This window comes from Malania oleifera, chromosome 3, assembly GCF_029873635.1.
Source record: "Malania oleifera isolate guangnan ecotype guangnan chromosome 3, ASM2987363v1, whole genome shotgun sequence".
Taxonomy (NCBI): Eukaryota; Viridiplantae; Streptophyta; class Magnoliopsida; order Santalales; family Ximeniaceae; genus Malania; species Malania oleifera.
Genome location: NC_080419.1, coordinates 6,639,546 through 6,657,541, shown reverse-complemented (window position 1 = coordinate 6,657,541; position 17,996 = coordinate 6,639,546). Strand labels below are relative to the sequence as shown.

General features: G+C 35.3%; 2 protein-coding genes across 7 annotated transcripts; one reads left to right on the top strand and one right to left on the bottom strand.

Moving 5' to 3' along the window:
• Positions 1-740: 740 nt before the first annotated feature.
• LOC131151648 (pentatricopeptide repeat-containing protein At1g08070, chloroplastic-like) lies at positions 741-3,008 on the bottom strand. Its single transcript, XM_058102928.1, has one exon. It carries the CDS (start codon positions 2,988-2,990, stop codon positions 1,125-1,127), a length of 1,866 nt encoding a protein of 621 aa, XP_057958911.1. The 5' UTR covers positions 2,991-3,008; the 3' UTR covers positions 741-1,124.
• Positions 3,009-6,244: 3,236 nt separating this feature from the next.
• On the top strand, positions 6,245-10,847 carry LOC131152018 (protein transport protein SEC23 G). 6 transcript variants are annotated; one of them, XM_058103579.1, is made up of 3 exons: positions 6,280-6,897; positions 7,087-7,316; positions 8,294-10,847. In XM_058103579.1, the coding sequence occupies exons 1-3, from the start codon at positions 6,555-6,557 to the stop codon at positions 9,953-9,955; spliced, it is 2,235 nt and encodes a 744-aa protein (XP_057959562.1). In that variant the 5' UTR covers positions 6,280-6,554; the 3' UTR covers positions 9,956-10,847. The 6 variants fall into 6 exon arrangements, 5 of the variants coding, with proteins under 5 accessions (XP_057959559.1, XP_057959562.1, XP_057959561.1 ...); XM_058103578.1 differs by having other exon boundaries at positions 6,316-7,316; positions 8,294-9,814; positions 9,935-10,847; XM_058103577.1 differs by having other exon boundaries at positions 6,316-7,316; positions 8,294-9,814; positions 9,928-10,847.
• The last annotated feature ends 7,149 nt before the right edge of the window (positions 10,848-17,996 follow it).

The window sequence follows — 17,996 nt, the reverse complement described above, 5'->3', positions numbered from 1 at the left end:
TTCAAGACTTATGTAGGCCCCACACGACTTCGGGACTCATGTGGGCATCACATGGTCTACGGTCTTGTGTACCTCACATGCGCTGAATGTGGGAATAATCACCTATATTACGAGATTTATGAAGTGTATATAAGGACATTGATATAGAACGGGATTGGTCGACCTATGTCCTACGGTTCAACCCTCACACAAGCACATACACACTTCAATTCATAACTCTTTGTAGGTACATATGGATTACGTGAAGACTTTTGGTGCATGAAGACCGCAACTGATATGCTGAAGCAAGTTCGATTCCGAGACTCGTGTGGGCACCACCCGATCATGTGGCGCATATGATACCTATATTATTATTATTATTATTTTATCATATATTTCTACAAATTATGTCAGTCAAAACATTATTTTATATATATGTATTTATTTACGTGTACAAACAGTGTCTACCCTATTTATCCTATGAAATTCCATTTTGATCAAGCCGACCTCTAGAGAGTGACTGAGCCGCAATGGTCTCTAAGCACTGGCTAAGATAAGGTATTTCTTAGGAATCAAACATGAAATCAAGAATCCTACAAAAAAGGTACCTTTATATTGATATTAACTTAATAACCATTTTTATAATTTTATTATTATTATTATGTTTTAATCGTATATACATTTTTGGGGTCATTACAGCTGGCATGACACCTCTTCCCTGCACATGCATCCAATCGTCAGATGTTAAGCAAACATAAACCACAGAAAGTAATTTGATATTAGAAGATTGTCCTTTATCAGTGCTTGATCAATATTTACACCATCCCACCACCAGAAGTCATGGCCATGACCTATCCAGTTGCATACATAATACAACAACAAAGATGAAGTAAATTTCCTTACTCATGTATAGGACAACTTTGGCCATTCAAACAATCCACCATACATGAGGTGAATGACTGTAAGAATTTACCCATTATGCCATTTCAGTATGAGATAACGTATCGTATTTGGGAAATCACTAGTCTTCTTATTGTTTCAAACCCGTGTCAATTTTGAGGATACAAAATGAATTGACCCTATTTTATGCTTAAAAGCCATGTGTAAAGCTTCAACCCACTTAAGAGGTAACATTTCACATGGCATCAAATCTTCTTTAGAACAAAATCAACATTTGGCACATAACCTTCATCCTTCAAATGATAGACAAGAATTTTATTGGCCTCATATATCTCATCAGATTTCACATGAAGTGCATCTTCAACAACAAATCTGTGAACAGCACCAGCAACTTCAATCCAACTGCAGCCAGAAGGCTTTTTAATCCCTTTTTCCTTTACCAGTCTCCTCACTCTATCTACATCCTTCCACCTTCCTACAGAAGCATAAATATTTGACAACAGAATACAGAAACCCAAATTAGGTTCTGCAAAAGATGTTATGATTTGACCAACTTTATCAGCTAGCTCAAGATTCCGATGAATCCTACAAGCACTTAGTAAAGTACCCCAAATGATTGAATCAGGTAAAACAACCATGTTTTGAATCAGTTCAAATGCTTCTTCTAGATGTCCAGCTCGGCCAAGGAGATCTACCATACAAGCATAATGCTCAACTTTAGGATTCAATCCATATTTATTAACCATATTTGAAAACTGAATCCTTCCCTCAACAACCAATCCTGAATGATTACAAGCAGAGAGTATCCCAATGAATGTGACTTCGTTGGGTTGGACCCCAACTCTCTCCATCTGTGCAAAAACAGCTAAAGAATCCTTTCCAATCCCATGGTAGGCTAGCCCCAATATCATGGCATTCCACAAAGCCACATCTTTCTGACATGTCTTGATGAAAACTAAACAAGCATCATCAATTTTCCCACATTTTGAGTACATATCAATAAGGGCAGTGGCAAGCCACACATTTACTTCTAAACCATTTCGAACCAGATAACGATGAACTTCTCTTCCAAGTTCCAATGCACCTAAGCCAGCACAAGCAGACAACACATTAACCATTGTGATCTCATTTGGTCTCAGTAATGTTGCTTGCATTGTGTAAAATAAACATATAGCTTTTTCTAACAATCCACATTGCACATATCCCGTCATGATGGCATTCCAGGATGCCAAATTCTTACAGGAATTAGCATTAAATAGTTTTTGAGCCTTATCCATATTCCCACATTTTGAGTGCATGTCTATAAGGGCGGTACACAATATTGCATTCAAAGGGATTGCATTGACATCAATGAAAACAGAAAGCCATCTTCCTAGCTCAAAATTAGAGAGAGTTGAGCAAGCAGAGAGTAGGCAGACCATCGTTGCAGAGTTGGGTTTAACCTCCTCAGCTGACAAAAGCATCTCCAAAAACAAACTAAACATCTCAACAAGATCTCCTTTCCTTCCATACCCATTTATCATAGCAGTCCAACAAATTACATTCCTTCGAAGTGGCATTTCTTCAAATAAGCTACGTGCCTTCTCAACCTCTCCCCACTGAACATAACCCCCGATTATTGAATTCCACGAAACCTCATCTCTTTGCGGCATTTCATCCAACACATTGAAAGCACAACTAAGAAAGCAACACTTGCAGTACATATTAATCAAGGAATTGTTGACAAAGCGATCGGACCCAAAACCCATTCTGAAAGCATGAGCATGTATTTGTTCACCTTCACGAATCGAGGCAAGTGCCGAGCAGGCATTCAGGAGAAATGGGTAAGTGAAATTACTCGGTCTAATCCCACTTCTGAGCATTTCGAGGAATAGAATGAGAGAATTCTGAGGAATGGCATCTTGGATGTAACCTTTGATTAAGGAATTCCAAGAGAAGTCAGACGGAGAATGAATTCGATCAAACACAGAGCGGGCGTAATCAACGGAATTGAGATCGACGAGCTTGGCGAGCAGGTGGTTTTGAAGAGATATGCCATGAACGAGGATTTGAGCGTGGAGTTGGTGGATTTGAGCAACTGAGGTGGAACCGCGGAGGAGCTGGAGGAACATGGAGAGCAGGGGGAAAGCACGAGTGCCCTTCTTGTAGCCGTTGCAATTTTTATTTCAATTGGTAATTTTTCATTTATTTATTTTATTTTTTGGTTTAAGAATTCATAAATTTTTTTATAAAAAAAATAAACAGAGGATTCTTAAAACCTTTCAAATTTTGATAAAAAGACAAGAATTTTCTTTGAGATTTCAAAAAATGATTTAGACCTTTCTAAATATATAATTTCCAATACATTTAGCAAAATAGAGTTTTAATAATTTTATTTTATTTTTGTTCATGACACACATAAAATAGCATATTGGTAGTTAAAAGAATTTCATTATTATGTAATTTTCATTAGAAATAGATAATAAATAGTTTGAAACCCTTTTTTCAAGTTTTCATGTTTTTTTTTTTCAGATGTTAGGGGTTGAATTTTTAGTTATTGTTATGTCATTTTTTATTTTATTTTTTCAAAGACAAAATAATTTATTTCAACATTGGACTAAAATTAATGAAGAAATTATAAATGTTCCAAAAAGTACATGTCCAAAGTTAGCAAGTTTTGCCCAATAAAATATTTTCCAATTCTCCCAAAAAAAATTTATGCTAGCGCTTAAAGGTTTTTAAAAATGCATTCATCTCTCTAAACTTCATGGTAACTCATCAATATAGAAAAGGTAATAGTGCAGCTGATTTTCTCGCTAGAAAATGAGAAATGGAAAATAATGTCATCTACGAAAAACATCTTTTATCACATTCTTTGAAAGGTATCCTTTAGATGGATAGGTTGGGTCTCATTTCCCTTCGTCATTAGTTCATCCTCTCAATTTTTATTTGATCGGTTTAGATTTTTTTTATTTTAGTTTATTTTATTATGTTTGTTTTTTGTTAGGCCTATTTAGATTTGTTTCTTATTTAGCTTTAATTGGATTTATAATCCTGTTTTGATTGTTTGTTAGTGTTGTTTTTGGGAGGCCTTTAATGTCTTTTTATCTGTAATCTCCCAATACTTATCTTGTAACCACGACATTCCTCTGTCAAAAGTGAAGGTATAACAATAAATAATTAGAGATGCAGAAAAAAAAATCTCTCTAAACTTTATTATTATTTACATTTACCTCTATTAAATACATTTATAATCATGGATTAAACTTTTTAAAATGACAAACCTATATAGATATTGAAATGTGTCAAAAAAAATTTAATAATAACATGCAGGTATAAAATAAATCTCTTTTTATGATTTGCATATTTCTTGCAAACATGTGTTGATAGTCCCTATGCAACTATGACTTCCTTTTACTTGTCCTTCTTGGTAGAATTTTTCCTCTACCAAGTTGAGATTGGAAACTTTCTATAATTTTGTAAAGCACATTAAAAAAAAAATAAGTATAGTCACAAAATGAGATCAAGATTTGTAACTTTTGCAATTACAACAAAGTGAGAATTTATCTCACAAGGAACAAACACCCATTTAAAAGAAGTAGCAAAATTGACAACATCTAAAACAATATTATACAAAAAAGTAATCCTGCTCATGATGAACCATTGATCATCACAAATCATTGTGACGAGTTGAGAGGAGGAGAAACCGATCCAAGGCTCTCTCCTCCTATCTTTATTTGTTACATAGACTAGTGATGATCACGGGCTTTTTATGCTAAGCATTTTTTTTTTTTAAGTGAGAAATATTACTTATTACAAACATCTAATAATGTTGAATCTTTTTTTTCATTCCAGAACTTTTGTAGCAAACCCCAAGATCTTCACTAGAATGCATTTGAATCTACTTTCCCAACCCTAGAAGCATGTTCAGGTATTTATTAACCTTCAACTGCCCATAAAAATCCAAATCGCCTCTAAATGAACATATTTATCTTGTACTAGCCATGTAGAGCATAAGAAAGTAATTTCAAGAATATGATTTTGTAAAATAATAGTTCAAACTATAAAAGGATCAAGCAAAATTTTAACTTTTAGTGGCAAGTAGAATTATTATCTCTATCAATATTAGAGTTAGTCTACTCATATACTTCTCTTCAATTAATTAAAAGTTGTTTGATCTGTCATGTATGTATATGACATCGCTACACATCAATGCATAAAATTGATGTTTTGCATGTTAAGATTTTTAGTATAATAATTTAAAATTTTTTTAAAAAAATTATTTCACATCACTTAGCTAATTATATTTTATAATTACATAGTAAAATCTTAAAATGTAAAGCATCAATGCAAAATAAAAAATTTAGAGCCATTTCAATTTATAAAAATGAAATCATTTAAATAAAATTAATTTACGAACACCGTAAATACTGCACTCAAATAAAATATAAATGAGATTAAAATAGTTTTGATTTGATTTTAACAACATATAAATTAAACACCTTTTTAAAAACACCATACAAATAAATATGATATCTATAGATCGACTAATAAAAGCGAAAAAATATGTTTGCAAAAAATTGGAATGTTATTATTTCGGCAATATAAAATTTGTGTATACTTCAATGCCAATGTAAGGGTGAGATAGAAAAATTATTCTGACCTTTTTCTAATTGTGATTTTTGCCTAATAAAATTACTTTCCAAATCAATTGTTCGAAGTCAAAATAATTAATTATTAAACAAGGAAGACCAATCCAAATCCTAAAATTTTTTAGGGTTTTTCCTCTCCCTTTTCTTTTATGCAAATAAATATAATATCAAAGCGAAAAAAATATGTTTGTAGAATATTTGTAATGCTATTATTTCAACAATGTAAAATTTGTGCATATCTCAATGCCAATAAAGGGGTGAGATAGAAAAAGTGTCATAACCTTTTCTAATTGTGGTTTTTACCTAATGAAATTGCTTTCCAAATCTATTGTTTAAAGTCAAAATAGTCAATTATTATATAACGAACACCAATCCAAATCCTAAAAAATTTGAGGGTTGGTTAAATGTCCAACTGATGCACATAAGTTGTATTCATATCCGAATTTTATCCTGATCAGCGAAACCTGAGGGCGGAGAATGCTGATCCGTAGGTTTGGTGCTGCACCAAGAGGTCCGAAAGGGTCTGTTGGTTGTTGGAGTTTTTATGTAATCAAAATAAATAAATATTGATTAAAATAAATATCTATACATTGATTAAAAAAAAGTAAAAAAATATGTTTGCAGAAAATTTGCAATATTATTATTTCGGTAATATTTATCTCAATGCCAAAGAAGTAGCGAGATAGAAAAATTATCCTAACCTTTTCTAATTGCGATTTTTAACTAATAAAATTGTTTTTCAAATAAACGGTTCAAAGTCAAAACAGTTAATTATTAAACAACGAACACCAATGCAAACCCTAACAAATTTTAGGGTTTTTCCTCTCCCTTTTCTTCCAGCAGCGTATAATTGCAATTCTTGAAACCCTCGCCAGCTGCCTCTTCACTCTCACCTTCAGACATCATTTCTTCCCACTTCAAAAAGCTCGATTCTATTTCTTTGCATCTATTATTTTGTTAATGAATTGTTAATTGTAAATCTCGGGTTAGGGTTCCCTAATTCTTCAGCTGATGAAACCAATCTAGGCTTTTCCAATTCTCCGAATGGATTTTGTGGAACTGGAGGCGATCGAGGGCCTTCGATGGTCGTGGAACTCATGGCCGGCGTCGAAGGCGGAAGCATCGGCTCTGGTAATCCCTCTGAGCATCATGTGCACTCCATTGATGCAATTCACCGATCTACCACTGCTAAACTACGACCCTCTTCTCTGTAGTCAATGTGGTGCCGTTTTGAACCCTTATGCCCGGGTTGATTACAGTTCGCGCATTTGGATCTGTCCATTTTGTTATCAGAAGAATACGTTCCCTCGTTCTTACGTCGGTATAAGCGAGACCAACCTCCCCGCCGAGCTTTTCCCGACTTACAGCACAGTCGAGTACCAAATTGGTAAAAAATACTCTAAACCCTGCTCGACTTCGAATTCGAATTCGAATTTGACTTATGGTCCAAGTTCGAATTTGAATGTGAACCATAATTGGTCAAATGGGTTGTCGTCGTCTTCGTTGTCCTTATCATCATTAATGTCGTCATCATCTTTGGTTTCCTCTTTCTCGTCATCCTCTTTGTCTGGTATAGATTCACGAGGGTTTGGGCCGGCATTTGTGTTTGTTGTGGACATTTGTTCTGCTAATGAGGAGCTGAGGACGCTTAAAAATGAGTTGTTGCTTGTTGTGTCACAATTGCCGGAGAATGCAATGGTGGGACTGATCACATTTGATTCAATGGTCCATGTTCATGATCTCGGTTTTTCAGACTGCTCAAGGGTGGTAGTGTTCCACGGTGAGCGGGAGCTCTCATCAGACAAGGTATATAATTATTCAGTTTCATTAATAGTGCTTGTTAAGTTTTTTTCCAGTTCAGTATTGCCATCTTAAGCTTAAAGAGCTCCACGATTTAGTTTACAATGGGGTAAGTATGCATGATATTCAGCCGGAAGGATACTGTTCTCGTGTAATGCATGTGAACTGGATCTTTTTAATTTTGAACTCCATGGCCTTAGCAGCAAAATGATTATTCGATTGTGCAAAATGCAACTATTCTGATTCTACCAAACAATATGCTAAAGCTATGGTTAAATTTCTGAAATGGGAGAAGATCAAGAACTGTTAAGAGTGACTAGTGGTTAATTTCTTGAGAGGTGATGCTATAAATGCATTTCACATCCGTAGAGATTTTCTTTGATTGTGCAAGGCTTAGATGGGAATTGATCTTATTGTGTTCAATTCACTTTTCTGCTGCTATCCATCCTAAATTGTTGAACCTCCTGAAGTTCTCTAATGCATGGGAAATCAGAAGATGTCTGTATTGGTGTTTGTTTTGCTGGCTAGGTTTAGCAAGTTTGGCATGATGTTCTACAAATAGGCGGATATGATTGTAGATGGAAACAGAGTGGTGTACTAAGGGTCTCTACATTCTCAAGTTGCAATAAGGCCTTATTGAGTTGACCATTGAGTAATATATTTTCTTATTTCTCAACCTCCCTATGCCAGCCTCAAGTTTCCCCATGCCCAACTCCTGACCTGCTAGTGGAATCTGATAATCAAAGAAGAAATAAGATTTATTTATTATTTATTTTGTGGGGTGGAGTGGGGGAGCAAGAAATTCTTATGTTTCACCAGAAAATGAGCAATTTGTACTTTTTGAATAATTAAATTCGTTACATTTTCTCATTATATAATGAGACGAATATATTCTATTTTATAAAGTTATTTATTGATTTTGTGGCTTGAAAGCAAATATTGCTAGTATTTTCTTAGAGTACAACTCGTTTTAAACCCTGCAGATTCGAGAGTTTCTGGGGATTCACCACACAAAGCAGCATCAGCAGCTTGGAAAGACCCCAGCTATCCAAAAGCAGGGTTTTCTGTTGCCAGTCTCTGACTGTGAGTTTAACATCACCACAGCAATTGAAGAGATTCATTCTTCTACACATGTCATGCCAGGGCATCGCCCTCAAAGGTCCACTGGAGCTGCAATATCAGCTGCCGTTGGCCTTTTAGAAGGACACTTAGCAAATACAGGTTCTCGGGTCATGGTCTTCACATCTGGGCCTGCAACTCTTGGTCCTGGCATTATTGTAAATTCTAATCTTAGCAATGCCATCAGAACCCACAGGGACCTCATTGGTGGTCATGCTCCTTACTATGGAAAGTCTTGCAGCTTTTACAAGAAGTTGTCACAGAGATTATCTGATGCATCCATTGTTCTTGATTTGTTTGCTTGTTCTCTCGATCAAGTTGGAGCTGCAGAGATGAGAGTCCCAATTGAGAGTTCAGGTGGATTCATGATGCTAGGGGAATCATTTGAGTCTGATCAGTTCAGAAAATGCTTGCGCCACATATTTAATCGTGATGAGGATGGGAACTTGAACATTTGTTTTGATGCAACTATCGAGATAGTGACGACAAAAGATGTAAAAATTTGTGGAGCTCTTGGTCCTTGTGTCTCTCTTCAGAACAAGAATATCTCAGTGAGTGGGAATGAAATTGGCGAGAGTGGCACTAATATGTGGAAATTGTGTACTATTGCACACAAAACATGCATTGCTTTCTTCTTCCAAGTGGGAAATGAGCAGGAAGTCCATTCAGGGTCTGCATTCTTTATACAGTTTATAACACGTTACCGACATGGTAACATGGGAATCCGGAAAAGGGTCACCACCGCTGCGAGAAGATGGGTTGCGAAACATTCACCAGAAATTGCTGCTGGGTTTGATCAAGAAGCAGCTGCTTCAGTTATGGCCAAACTTGCTATCCATCGAGCAGAAAGTTGTTATGCTCGAGATGTTATCAGATGGTTAGATAAGAAGCTAATTCGTTTCGCTTCTAAGTTTGGAGACTATGTGCAAGAAGATCCATCTTCCTTCCGCCTGTCATCCAACTTCTCCCTGTACCCACAGTTTATGTACTATTTAAGGAGGTCACAGTTTATTGATGTCTTCAATAGCAGCCCTGATGAAACAGCTTTCTACCGGCTGGTGCTGAGCCGTGAGGGGGTGGTGGCTTCTCTCATCATGATCCAACCCACCCTTTTTCAATACTCCTTTGATGGGCCTCCAGTTCCAGTCCTCTTGGATGTTCGCTCCATCTCTCCAGATGTTATATTGCTTTTTGATTCTTATTTCTATGTGGTAATTCACTATGGTTCTAAGATTGCTCAGTGGAGGAAGCTTGGTTATGACAAGGACCCAAACCACGAGAATTTGCGAAAGCTGCTGGAAGCCCCAGAGACTGATGCAGAGCAGCTTGTGGCTGAGCGGGTTCCAGTGCCTAAGCTTATAAAATGTGACCAACACAGTAGCCAGGCAAGGTTTCTACTTGCAAAGTTGAATCCATCTGTTACCCATAATTCTACCTTCACAGATGGTGCTGATGTTGTATTTACTGATGATTTGAGCTTGCAAGTTTTTATTGATAGCTTGCAGGCATTGGCAGTGCAAGGTTGATGGAGCATTGTACAGATTGGTCTCCATTTTCTGCACTCAATAGCCAAAGAAATCTATGTATATCGCTTTTTGTGGGCAAAGATACCTGACCTTTTCTATCGAACTACATGAAATCATTGTACTTTGATCACATGCGTGAAATTGAGAGGGAAAAAAATCTCCAAGTGTACAATCTCTTCGGCTAAAAGAGTGCGTTGAATGATCTTGGGATTGTTGAGCACACAACTTCAATCAAGGCATTCTGGTAGCTAAAATGTATAATCTGTTTATCAACTTGCCTCCTGTAAATGTCATTTGTCAAAGCCAAAGTGATGGAAGAGTTCTTGGGTGCCTCAATGATGCCAAAGCAGTTGATGAAGATGGTAAGATACAATAGTTTAATGGGCACATAGTATTGTAAAGAAAGGTCGATTCAATTCAAGTGTGAGTTTTAAGAAACTTAATATTCATTTCTCTTCTAGTGCCGAACTTTAAAACCAGTTGATCTCGCCTCTTATTCTTTTAGGCTGCCCATTGAAGTGCGATTGATTTGGAATGTGATGGGGAGTCTCCATTTGAATTCTGGAAGCTATTTGTAGTTTTCTTGCAGCATGTATGATGGAACTGGCTATCCGACTTTGATTGAGCTTTCCTGCAACCTGCATGCCCCTTTTTTCTCACCGTTAGTAGTTGGCTCGTTTTCCAATTCTGTTTTACCCCATAACATTTGCATTCGTATTTACGGAGTAATTGGATGTAGTGCTACTGCTGCTTGGAATTGTGGCTTGTTCAGAAGATATGTATTGAGTTTCAAATAGTCACTGTTGCATGGGAAGGAATCCGTTTGTCTTATATCATCGTGTGGATGGATTAAGGTCTTCTGTTAATTCTCACCGTTGTCATATATTTTTATTTTTTTTGAAAATTAAATATGAGAGTAAATTCCTTCATATTATTTTTTTTTAATTTTTAAAATAGTTTTCGCACGTTTGCAAGTTCATTAGTGGTTTTGCTTTGCACTTCTACTATCATCAAATTTACATTTTCCTAATAAACTTTTTACTAATTTTTATTTTACACTCATCTGGGTATGGAGCTTTAAACATATTATTACATTTTTTAAAATTAAACATGGTAATATTATCTTTAAAAGGGTTGTGCATAATGTTTTCATAAAAGCTAGATATTCATTGAAGGTTTTTCTTTAAATTTCTTGATGATTAATAATTGTATTAGTTAATAAATTTGAAATGAGTTTGAGCCTAACATAAGTCTTGACCCACAAGCTTAAATAATGAAAATAGTATCTTTAGATAAGAAGGTGAGACAGGCTGTGTGCATCTTGCATTCCCAAAAAGAAAGTCACAAGCTTCTTCTTCTTTTTTTTTTAAATATTCTTTCTATATTTGTTTATTTTTTATCATACAAGTATGTGTCAACTAGCGGGGACCGTGGATCGTAAAAGTTCGCTCTGTGAGCCAATTGGGACCGTGAATGGTGAGAATTCTCTGTGAGCCAGTGGGGACCGTAGATGGTAATGAAAATGTGTCTCGGAAGTCGGGTTGGCAGAACATCCAACTGATGCGCGAAAACTGTATCTGCATTCAAACTTTACCCTAATTAGCGAGACCTGAGGCGGAGGACGCTAATCCGTAGGTTTAGTATTGCACCAGGGGGTTCGAAGGACTCCTTGGTAGCTGGACTTCTTATGTAATAATAATAATAATAAGTATGTGTGAACTAGCCTTCCAGCTCCATTTGTTATTCCAATTTCTTCCACCTTTTTTTGTCAAATCTTGTGCACATGAGTTTGACAAATGGTTTCACCTTGATCTCCCAACTCTACCTTCCTTTCTTTTCATTCTTTTAGCCAATTTCCCCCTTTGCCAACTCTCAAGTGCATAGGCGATCAACTCTCTCTCTCTCTCTCTCTCTCTCTCTCTCACACACACACACACACAACACACAACAATATCATCTCTTTTTTCTTTGTTTCTTTAAATATAATTTTTTGTGAATATTACATGAATTGCACAATTGACCAATAGTTTATAAAATCTCATTAATTTCGGGGAAATTAGATTTTAAGATTTTGAAGAAAAATTTTTATGCTCCAAGTCCTGCAGTTTTCTATGTCTTAAGACTCTACTTAATAAAATATGTTCTTATTACAACGAAAAACAATTCTAGTGAATAGAGTGGAAGTAGCTAACAATTTTTAATGTGCAAATTGGATCGTTTTTTTTTTTTCCTTTTTACGTGTCAGTTATTCAAAACATTATTTAAAGGGAAAGGAGGATATTCAAAGTTATAGGGAATCTTAGGCATGTTGAATCTAAAGGGGTAATGTCCTAAATGTCCTACAAAATTTGGATCTCTCCACCTTATTTTTCTATCATCATTTTGCCCTTAATCTATTTTTAAAATGGTGGATCCCTTGCTTCCCCCTAATTATTCTCCCATCTCTCATCTGAAATATTGAAAATCAAATTACCAAATATTTTGTTCAAGCCCATTTCTAATTGAATTGGTTAATCAAGGGGATTGAGTTGAATTCAACAATTAAATGCCCCATCTCTTATAGGAATGAACTTTGCAAAATAAATTCAACAATTTTGTTCCATTTGATATTCAAGCTCTCATAGTTAAAATTTAGTAGGAAAATATCCTATTTTTGTTTGAGAAAAACTACATCCAACCCTATCAACTCTTTCTATATTAAGAAATAAGTTTTTGATGATAAAAAAAAAAAAATGAATATATAGAGAGTCGTTTGATCACTTAAGAAATTTATTCTAACACAAAAGGGAACAATGGTTTATCTTATCTCAAAAGATACTTCTCTAGTAGCCCAATTGATGATAATTTAAAAATATTATGTCATGCTCTAACCGTGTTAAATTTCAACTACTCAAGTGTGGGGCCAGATCTATATAAAGCTATTTGTATTGATAATGGCGAAGATGGTGAGCCCAAAATGCTAGTTTATGAAAGATTTGTCATAAATATTAATGTAAATTGTGTTTGTGATTTTGTCAATAAAGTGGATGTAAGTAATGGAAGTTTTAACTTCTATATTAGGATTAATTGATTTAGAAAGTAGTTCGGGTCAAATCAACAAGAAATTCATAAATTAGGTGATTGACATTTAGTAGTAATAAGTGCCTAGGGTCTGTATAAACTATGTTGGATAGGTACATAACAGCATAAAAGTTTTTAAGCTTATAATATATATATAGGTATGGCATGGTCTATTTTTCTTCTATTCAATGCATAATACTTGTGGGCAGATGTCTCTTTGTGTCGCATTGTTTGAAAGGCCTTTTTGAAATCATGTGTGGAATGTCTGCTGTCAAAACAAGCATTGGACAATATGATCATTAAGCAACCAAGTATATTTTGGTTTGATGTCTATGTTTTGATGCATTAAAATTAAATTTTGCATGTACCATGCTTGCTCGATTAATTTTAGTGTGCATGACGTGTTTTCATCCTTGATCCAAAGGTTAGCCCATTTTTTCATTCTTTATTTTCTATTACTACAATTTTGTTTATGAAAAAGTTTCTTTGCTATTATCATTCTTTACCCGTATATTCAAGTTTTCATCAAAAATAAACATTAATTAGATATGGTTATTTCTTTTATTTTTTCAATTATGATTCAATTTTTCCATATAGGTACTAGAATCTAGTTGATGGATGTGAGACAAGACCTTAATACAACACATGCATTATCATACAACTTCAAGAGTAGAAGGAATCCACTATGAAAAATGATGATATAACTTTCCTTTAATTATAAGAAAAGAATAATGATACCTCTTTCTTGAATTAGGAGTATACAAATCTCTCTAATTACAATAGGAGAAACTAGAATAATGGAGATATTTGGGATGGTTGGAACTCCTAGTAGGCATCTCTATTTATAGTAGAGAGCACTACCCACCTTTGTTGAATTCTCCTTTCTGCAATCACCTTTGTAGGCTTATGCAACCACCTTTGTAAACTTGTGTAGTCGACCTTTGTAGACTCCTGCAGCCAACAAATGTTGAAAAAACTACAGCTCACATTTGTTAACAATTGCGGCCCACTTATGTTGACAATTTCAGCCTACAAATGCAGATAATTGCAGCACAGAAATGTTGAAAATAGGTTTTACATTTCACAGTTGATTGCATCATATGGACATAGAGCAAGGATGGCAATTTCACATCCTCCTCGGCATGGGAAGCTATCAAAACCAAGATTAACCCTGTTAACCAGTCCAAAGCAGTCTGGTTTAAGCAAAATGTTCTGAAATTCTCCTCTATATAACATGGCTGGCAATTTAGAATACATTAAGCAGTTTGGACAGAGTCCTTAAATGGGGAAATCTCGAATTCTACCTGCAAACTGAAAGTGAAATAAAGGGCAATGTGTTCTTCATATGCCCAATCACTAGAAAAAATCTTCATGGAGGCCAATGAGAAGCTCACATTAGAAATGTATCTCCTAGCTGGAACAACAACTTGCAGATCTTGACTTCTTTTGGCAGTAATAAACAGACTACTTGGTTAAACTTGCCTGATCCTTCTCCATCTATCTTACCTGGAAGGAATGAAATCATCTTATTTTCAAAGGGAATCTTGTGAATGAAAATATGATCATTTGTTGTACTCTTTATTTTTTTCATTTGCCCACTTGACTTTATATATTTCTCTTGTTTTAATAAAATGGTCTCTAAATTCTTCCAAAAAAGAATTCTATATACCACATATTGGAATGGGATATATTTTAATTTGTAGCTAAAGTTCATAAAAAATTCTGGTTATTTTTACCATTTGACTTTTGTGTTATATCTCAAACATTATTAGTCATCTATTTTAAAAATTAATTGAGGATAAAATTGGTTTTTTCCCCTTTCCATTATAAATGTAAAAAAAGAGCTTCACATTTTAGAATATCAAATTGATTTAGTTCCTTAGTAGTTAAAGTTTGAAAGCTACTTTGTTAAAAATTTTAGATTTGAAACCAATAAAAGATAAAAAGGAATATAGAATGGGAAACAAATTATTTCTTGTTGGGGTTATCCCACATCGATTGTGAAAGAGGCTGGTAGTCAGTTATTAAGTGTAAGGGAAAGTCTCACCCTATGAGCTAACTTTTGGAGTTGAGAAGATTCTGGACCAACCAACACTGGTATCAGAGTCATGGTTCAACATTCTCCTCGGGATGCTGGGTATGTGGTGCTGCCAATTTGGAGCCTGATATGTGAGGGAGAGATTGTTGAGGTTATCTCACATCGGTTGTAGAAAGGGTTGGTGGTCAGTTATTAAGTGTGATAAAAAGTTTCACCTCATGAGTTAACTTTTGAGGTTGAGAAGACCTAGAACCGCCCAACATTTCACATTATAAAGTCCAATTAGCTTAATGTGGACCTCTAATTCAACGAACAAAAAAATAATGTTGAATTAGTTTATTAAAAGTCAAAAGGGTCTAAATAATAATAATAATAATAATAACAACACCAACAACAACAACAACAATAATAATAATAATTTATATGTAATTTTATTTTATTTTATTTTTAAAAAAAGACACCAAGTCCATATAAAAGCTTATGCTGCTTGTGATGGCATATGCTCTCCATCTATCATAAGCCAAGTTCGCGCATGTGTTCCAACCATAAGGCTACGTCAGCTAAAATGACTTTATCAGGCAGTCATGTTTTGAACAGGTCACCTACTTGCACTTTTAAAAGTTACGGAAATTTTTTTTGTAGTCCGCCTAAATTATTCTCTCAAAGTTCTTCATTTTAGTTTAATTAAATTTCTTTTATATCCCAAAATTTTATAAAATGTCCAATATGGTCCCATTAAACTATTTTCATGTTATAAATTCCTAATATATCCAAGTGATATGAATAGTCACTTGATCGTTTGTCTTACTCGTTTGTCTTACCCACACTTTCACTCCCTTTTGTTTTCCTTTTTTGACCAAAACAAGATTTCTTTGTATTCCTTATGTGTCAACTTTTGAAATGTCCATCTTGCCCTTTAAATGCTCTACATTTTAATTTTAAGATTTCTTTTATGTTAAAAAATAGGATAAAATACTTAAAATGTCCCCTTTAAACTTTTCTAATGTTCTCAAAATTCTTAATGTGTACAACTACTATAAACGATCATTTAACCATTCGTCTTCCCCCACACTCTCAATTCCCTTTATTTTCCTCTCCCAACCCCTAATCGTCCGCTCGATTGCATTGTCTCGCCTCCTATAAAATAGCTGTAGCATTGATAAATGGCATATCTTTAATATACAAACTATGTGTATTTATCATTCTTCTGACACTATGTTTGGTTCACTTGATTAGAATATAAAGTTACAAATTTGTCATATTATCAACAATAAATTATTCACATTAGCTTCAAGACTTCTGTCATGCCATTTCAACTCCTACCCCTGCCTAAAACCTTGTTGGAACTATTGTTACCATTGCCCCTGCTACACCAAGAATGGATAAGACATGAAGAGAAAGAAGAAAGGTGCGGAGGAGGATAGAAAGAACACGACCATTTATAAATTGCACAAAATTTCCCAATCCTAATCCCTCCTCTTTCGATCCCCACTCATCTCTCTCGCAGACCAGCATAGCAGAACGGCCGCGCCCAGCAGCAACAATAGCTCCGACGACCCAACTCCGCCATCACTCCCCATGGCAACGCTTTTTGGCCATCGCACTATCTCAGTCACTCACGCACCTCATCGTCTCCATCTCGCCACCAGCAATTCTTCAGCCACTCTCTATCTCGCCTTCCCCAGCAACCGTCACGTTGCTCATCTCCGTCGCTGTTGACCTTATTGGTCATGCCCGATTATGATTATGACAAATACTCATTGTATCTAATGAGTGTTTGAGTTTTTGTGCAGGAACTAAGACTATTAAGATCAAGATGTGCACAAAGCAAACAAAGCCTTAAGACTAATTTATAATTCACTATTGTAATATATTTAATTGGTCTGTAATATTAATTAGGGCTATTTGGTTTGTAATAAGCTCACACATATCACATGTATGATTTATTACGTAAGCTCAAACAAACCATGAATGAGAAAGGACCTTAAAAAGACCTTAGGGTTTTCCCTTCGGTCGACCTTTGGTTGACCGACACCGGACTTTTTCGGCGTCTTCAAATTGGACCTCAAGTGACCTTAGGACGCACACATTTACACATTTGTTTGTTAGGCACTTGAATAGAGCTTGTATGTTTCGAAACCTCCCTAGGTCAAAAGTTTGACCATCTAGTCGACCGAATCAGGTAGTTCAAAAAGCCCTAGTCGACCGAAACCTCCCTAGGTCAAAAGTTTGACCACATGGTCGACCGAACCATGTTGTTCAAAGAGACCTAATCGACCGGAACCCTCCTTAGTCAACATTTGACCATCTGGTCGACTGGAGGGTCCTTGAGAGAATTCCCAGCAGTCTGGTCGAACGAACCAGCCAATTCAAAATGGCCTGGTCGACCGAACCTCTGAAAGTTGAGAAATCTTCTTCTCCTAGTCAACCAAGACCTTAGTTCAAAAGTCACCTGATCGACTGAACCGTATGAGACTTGGTCGACCGAACTTATTTTAGTCGACCGGACCTCTCGGATTTCCCTAATTTTTAACCGCAGTTAATATTTTTTAAACAGGGTTAAAATGCTTTAAACATCATTAAACTTTTCTAATAATACCCAATAGGTCCCCAACGGTCATATTTTCTCCCATGTCTATATATATGAGTTCATTTGAGAAAATTAACAATGGATTAGCCACTTTGATTAGGGAAGAATTCTCTGAAAAATAAAGACCCTATACTATTCATTTTCTTACTCAAAACACTCATACTTGTCTTCTATTATTGCCTACATCATTTGTAAGTGGATTGAGTGTGTGTTTGAAAAGGTTTGCTCTCTTTATTCTATTTGCTTAGCACGATTTTATTTGAGAGCAAAACCTAAGGATTCTTAGGGGACTTTGTTGATAAGTCTATCCTAAGAAGACTTTGTTAGATCTTCTAAGCTTGCACCTTTATTGT

What these genes read in the sequence shown, in the direction of transcription:
- LOC131151648 (XM_058102928.1), bottom strand. Translation starts at nt 2,990, where the DNA reads ATGTTCCTCCAGCTCCTCCGCGGTTCCACCTCAGTTGCTCAAATCCAC.
- LOC131152018 (XM_058103576.1), top strand. Translation starts at nt 6,555, where the DNA reads ATGGATTTTGTGGAACTGGAGGCGATCGAGGGCCTTCGATGGTCGTGG. An exon ending in GGGAGCTCTCATCAGACAAG is followed by an intron (nt 7,317 to 8,293) that starts GTATATAATTAT and finishes TAAACCCTGCAG; the next exon opens with ATTCGAGAGTTTCTGGGGAT.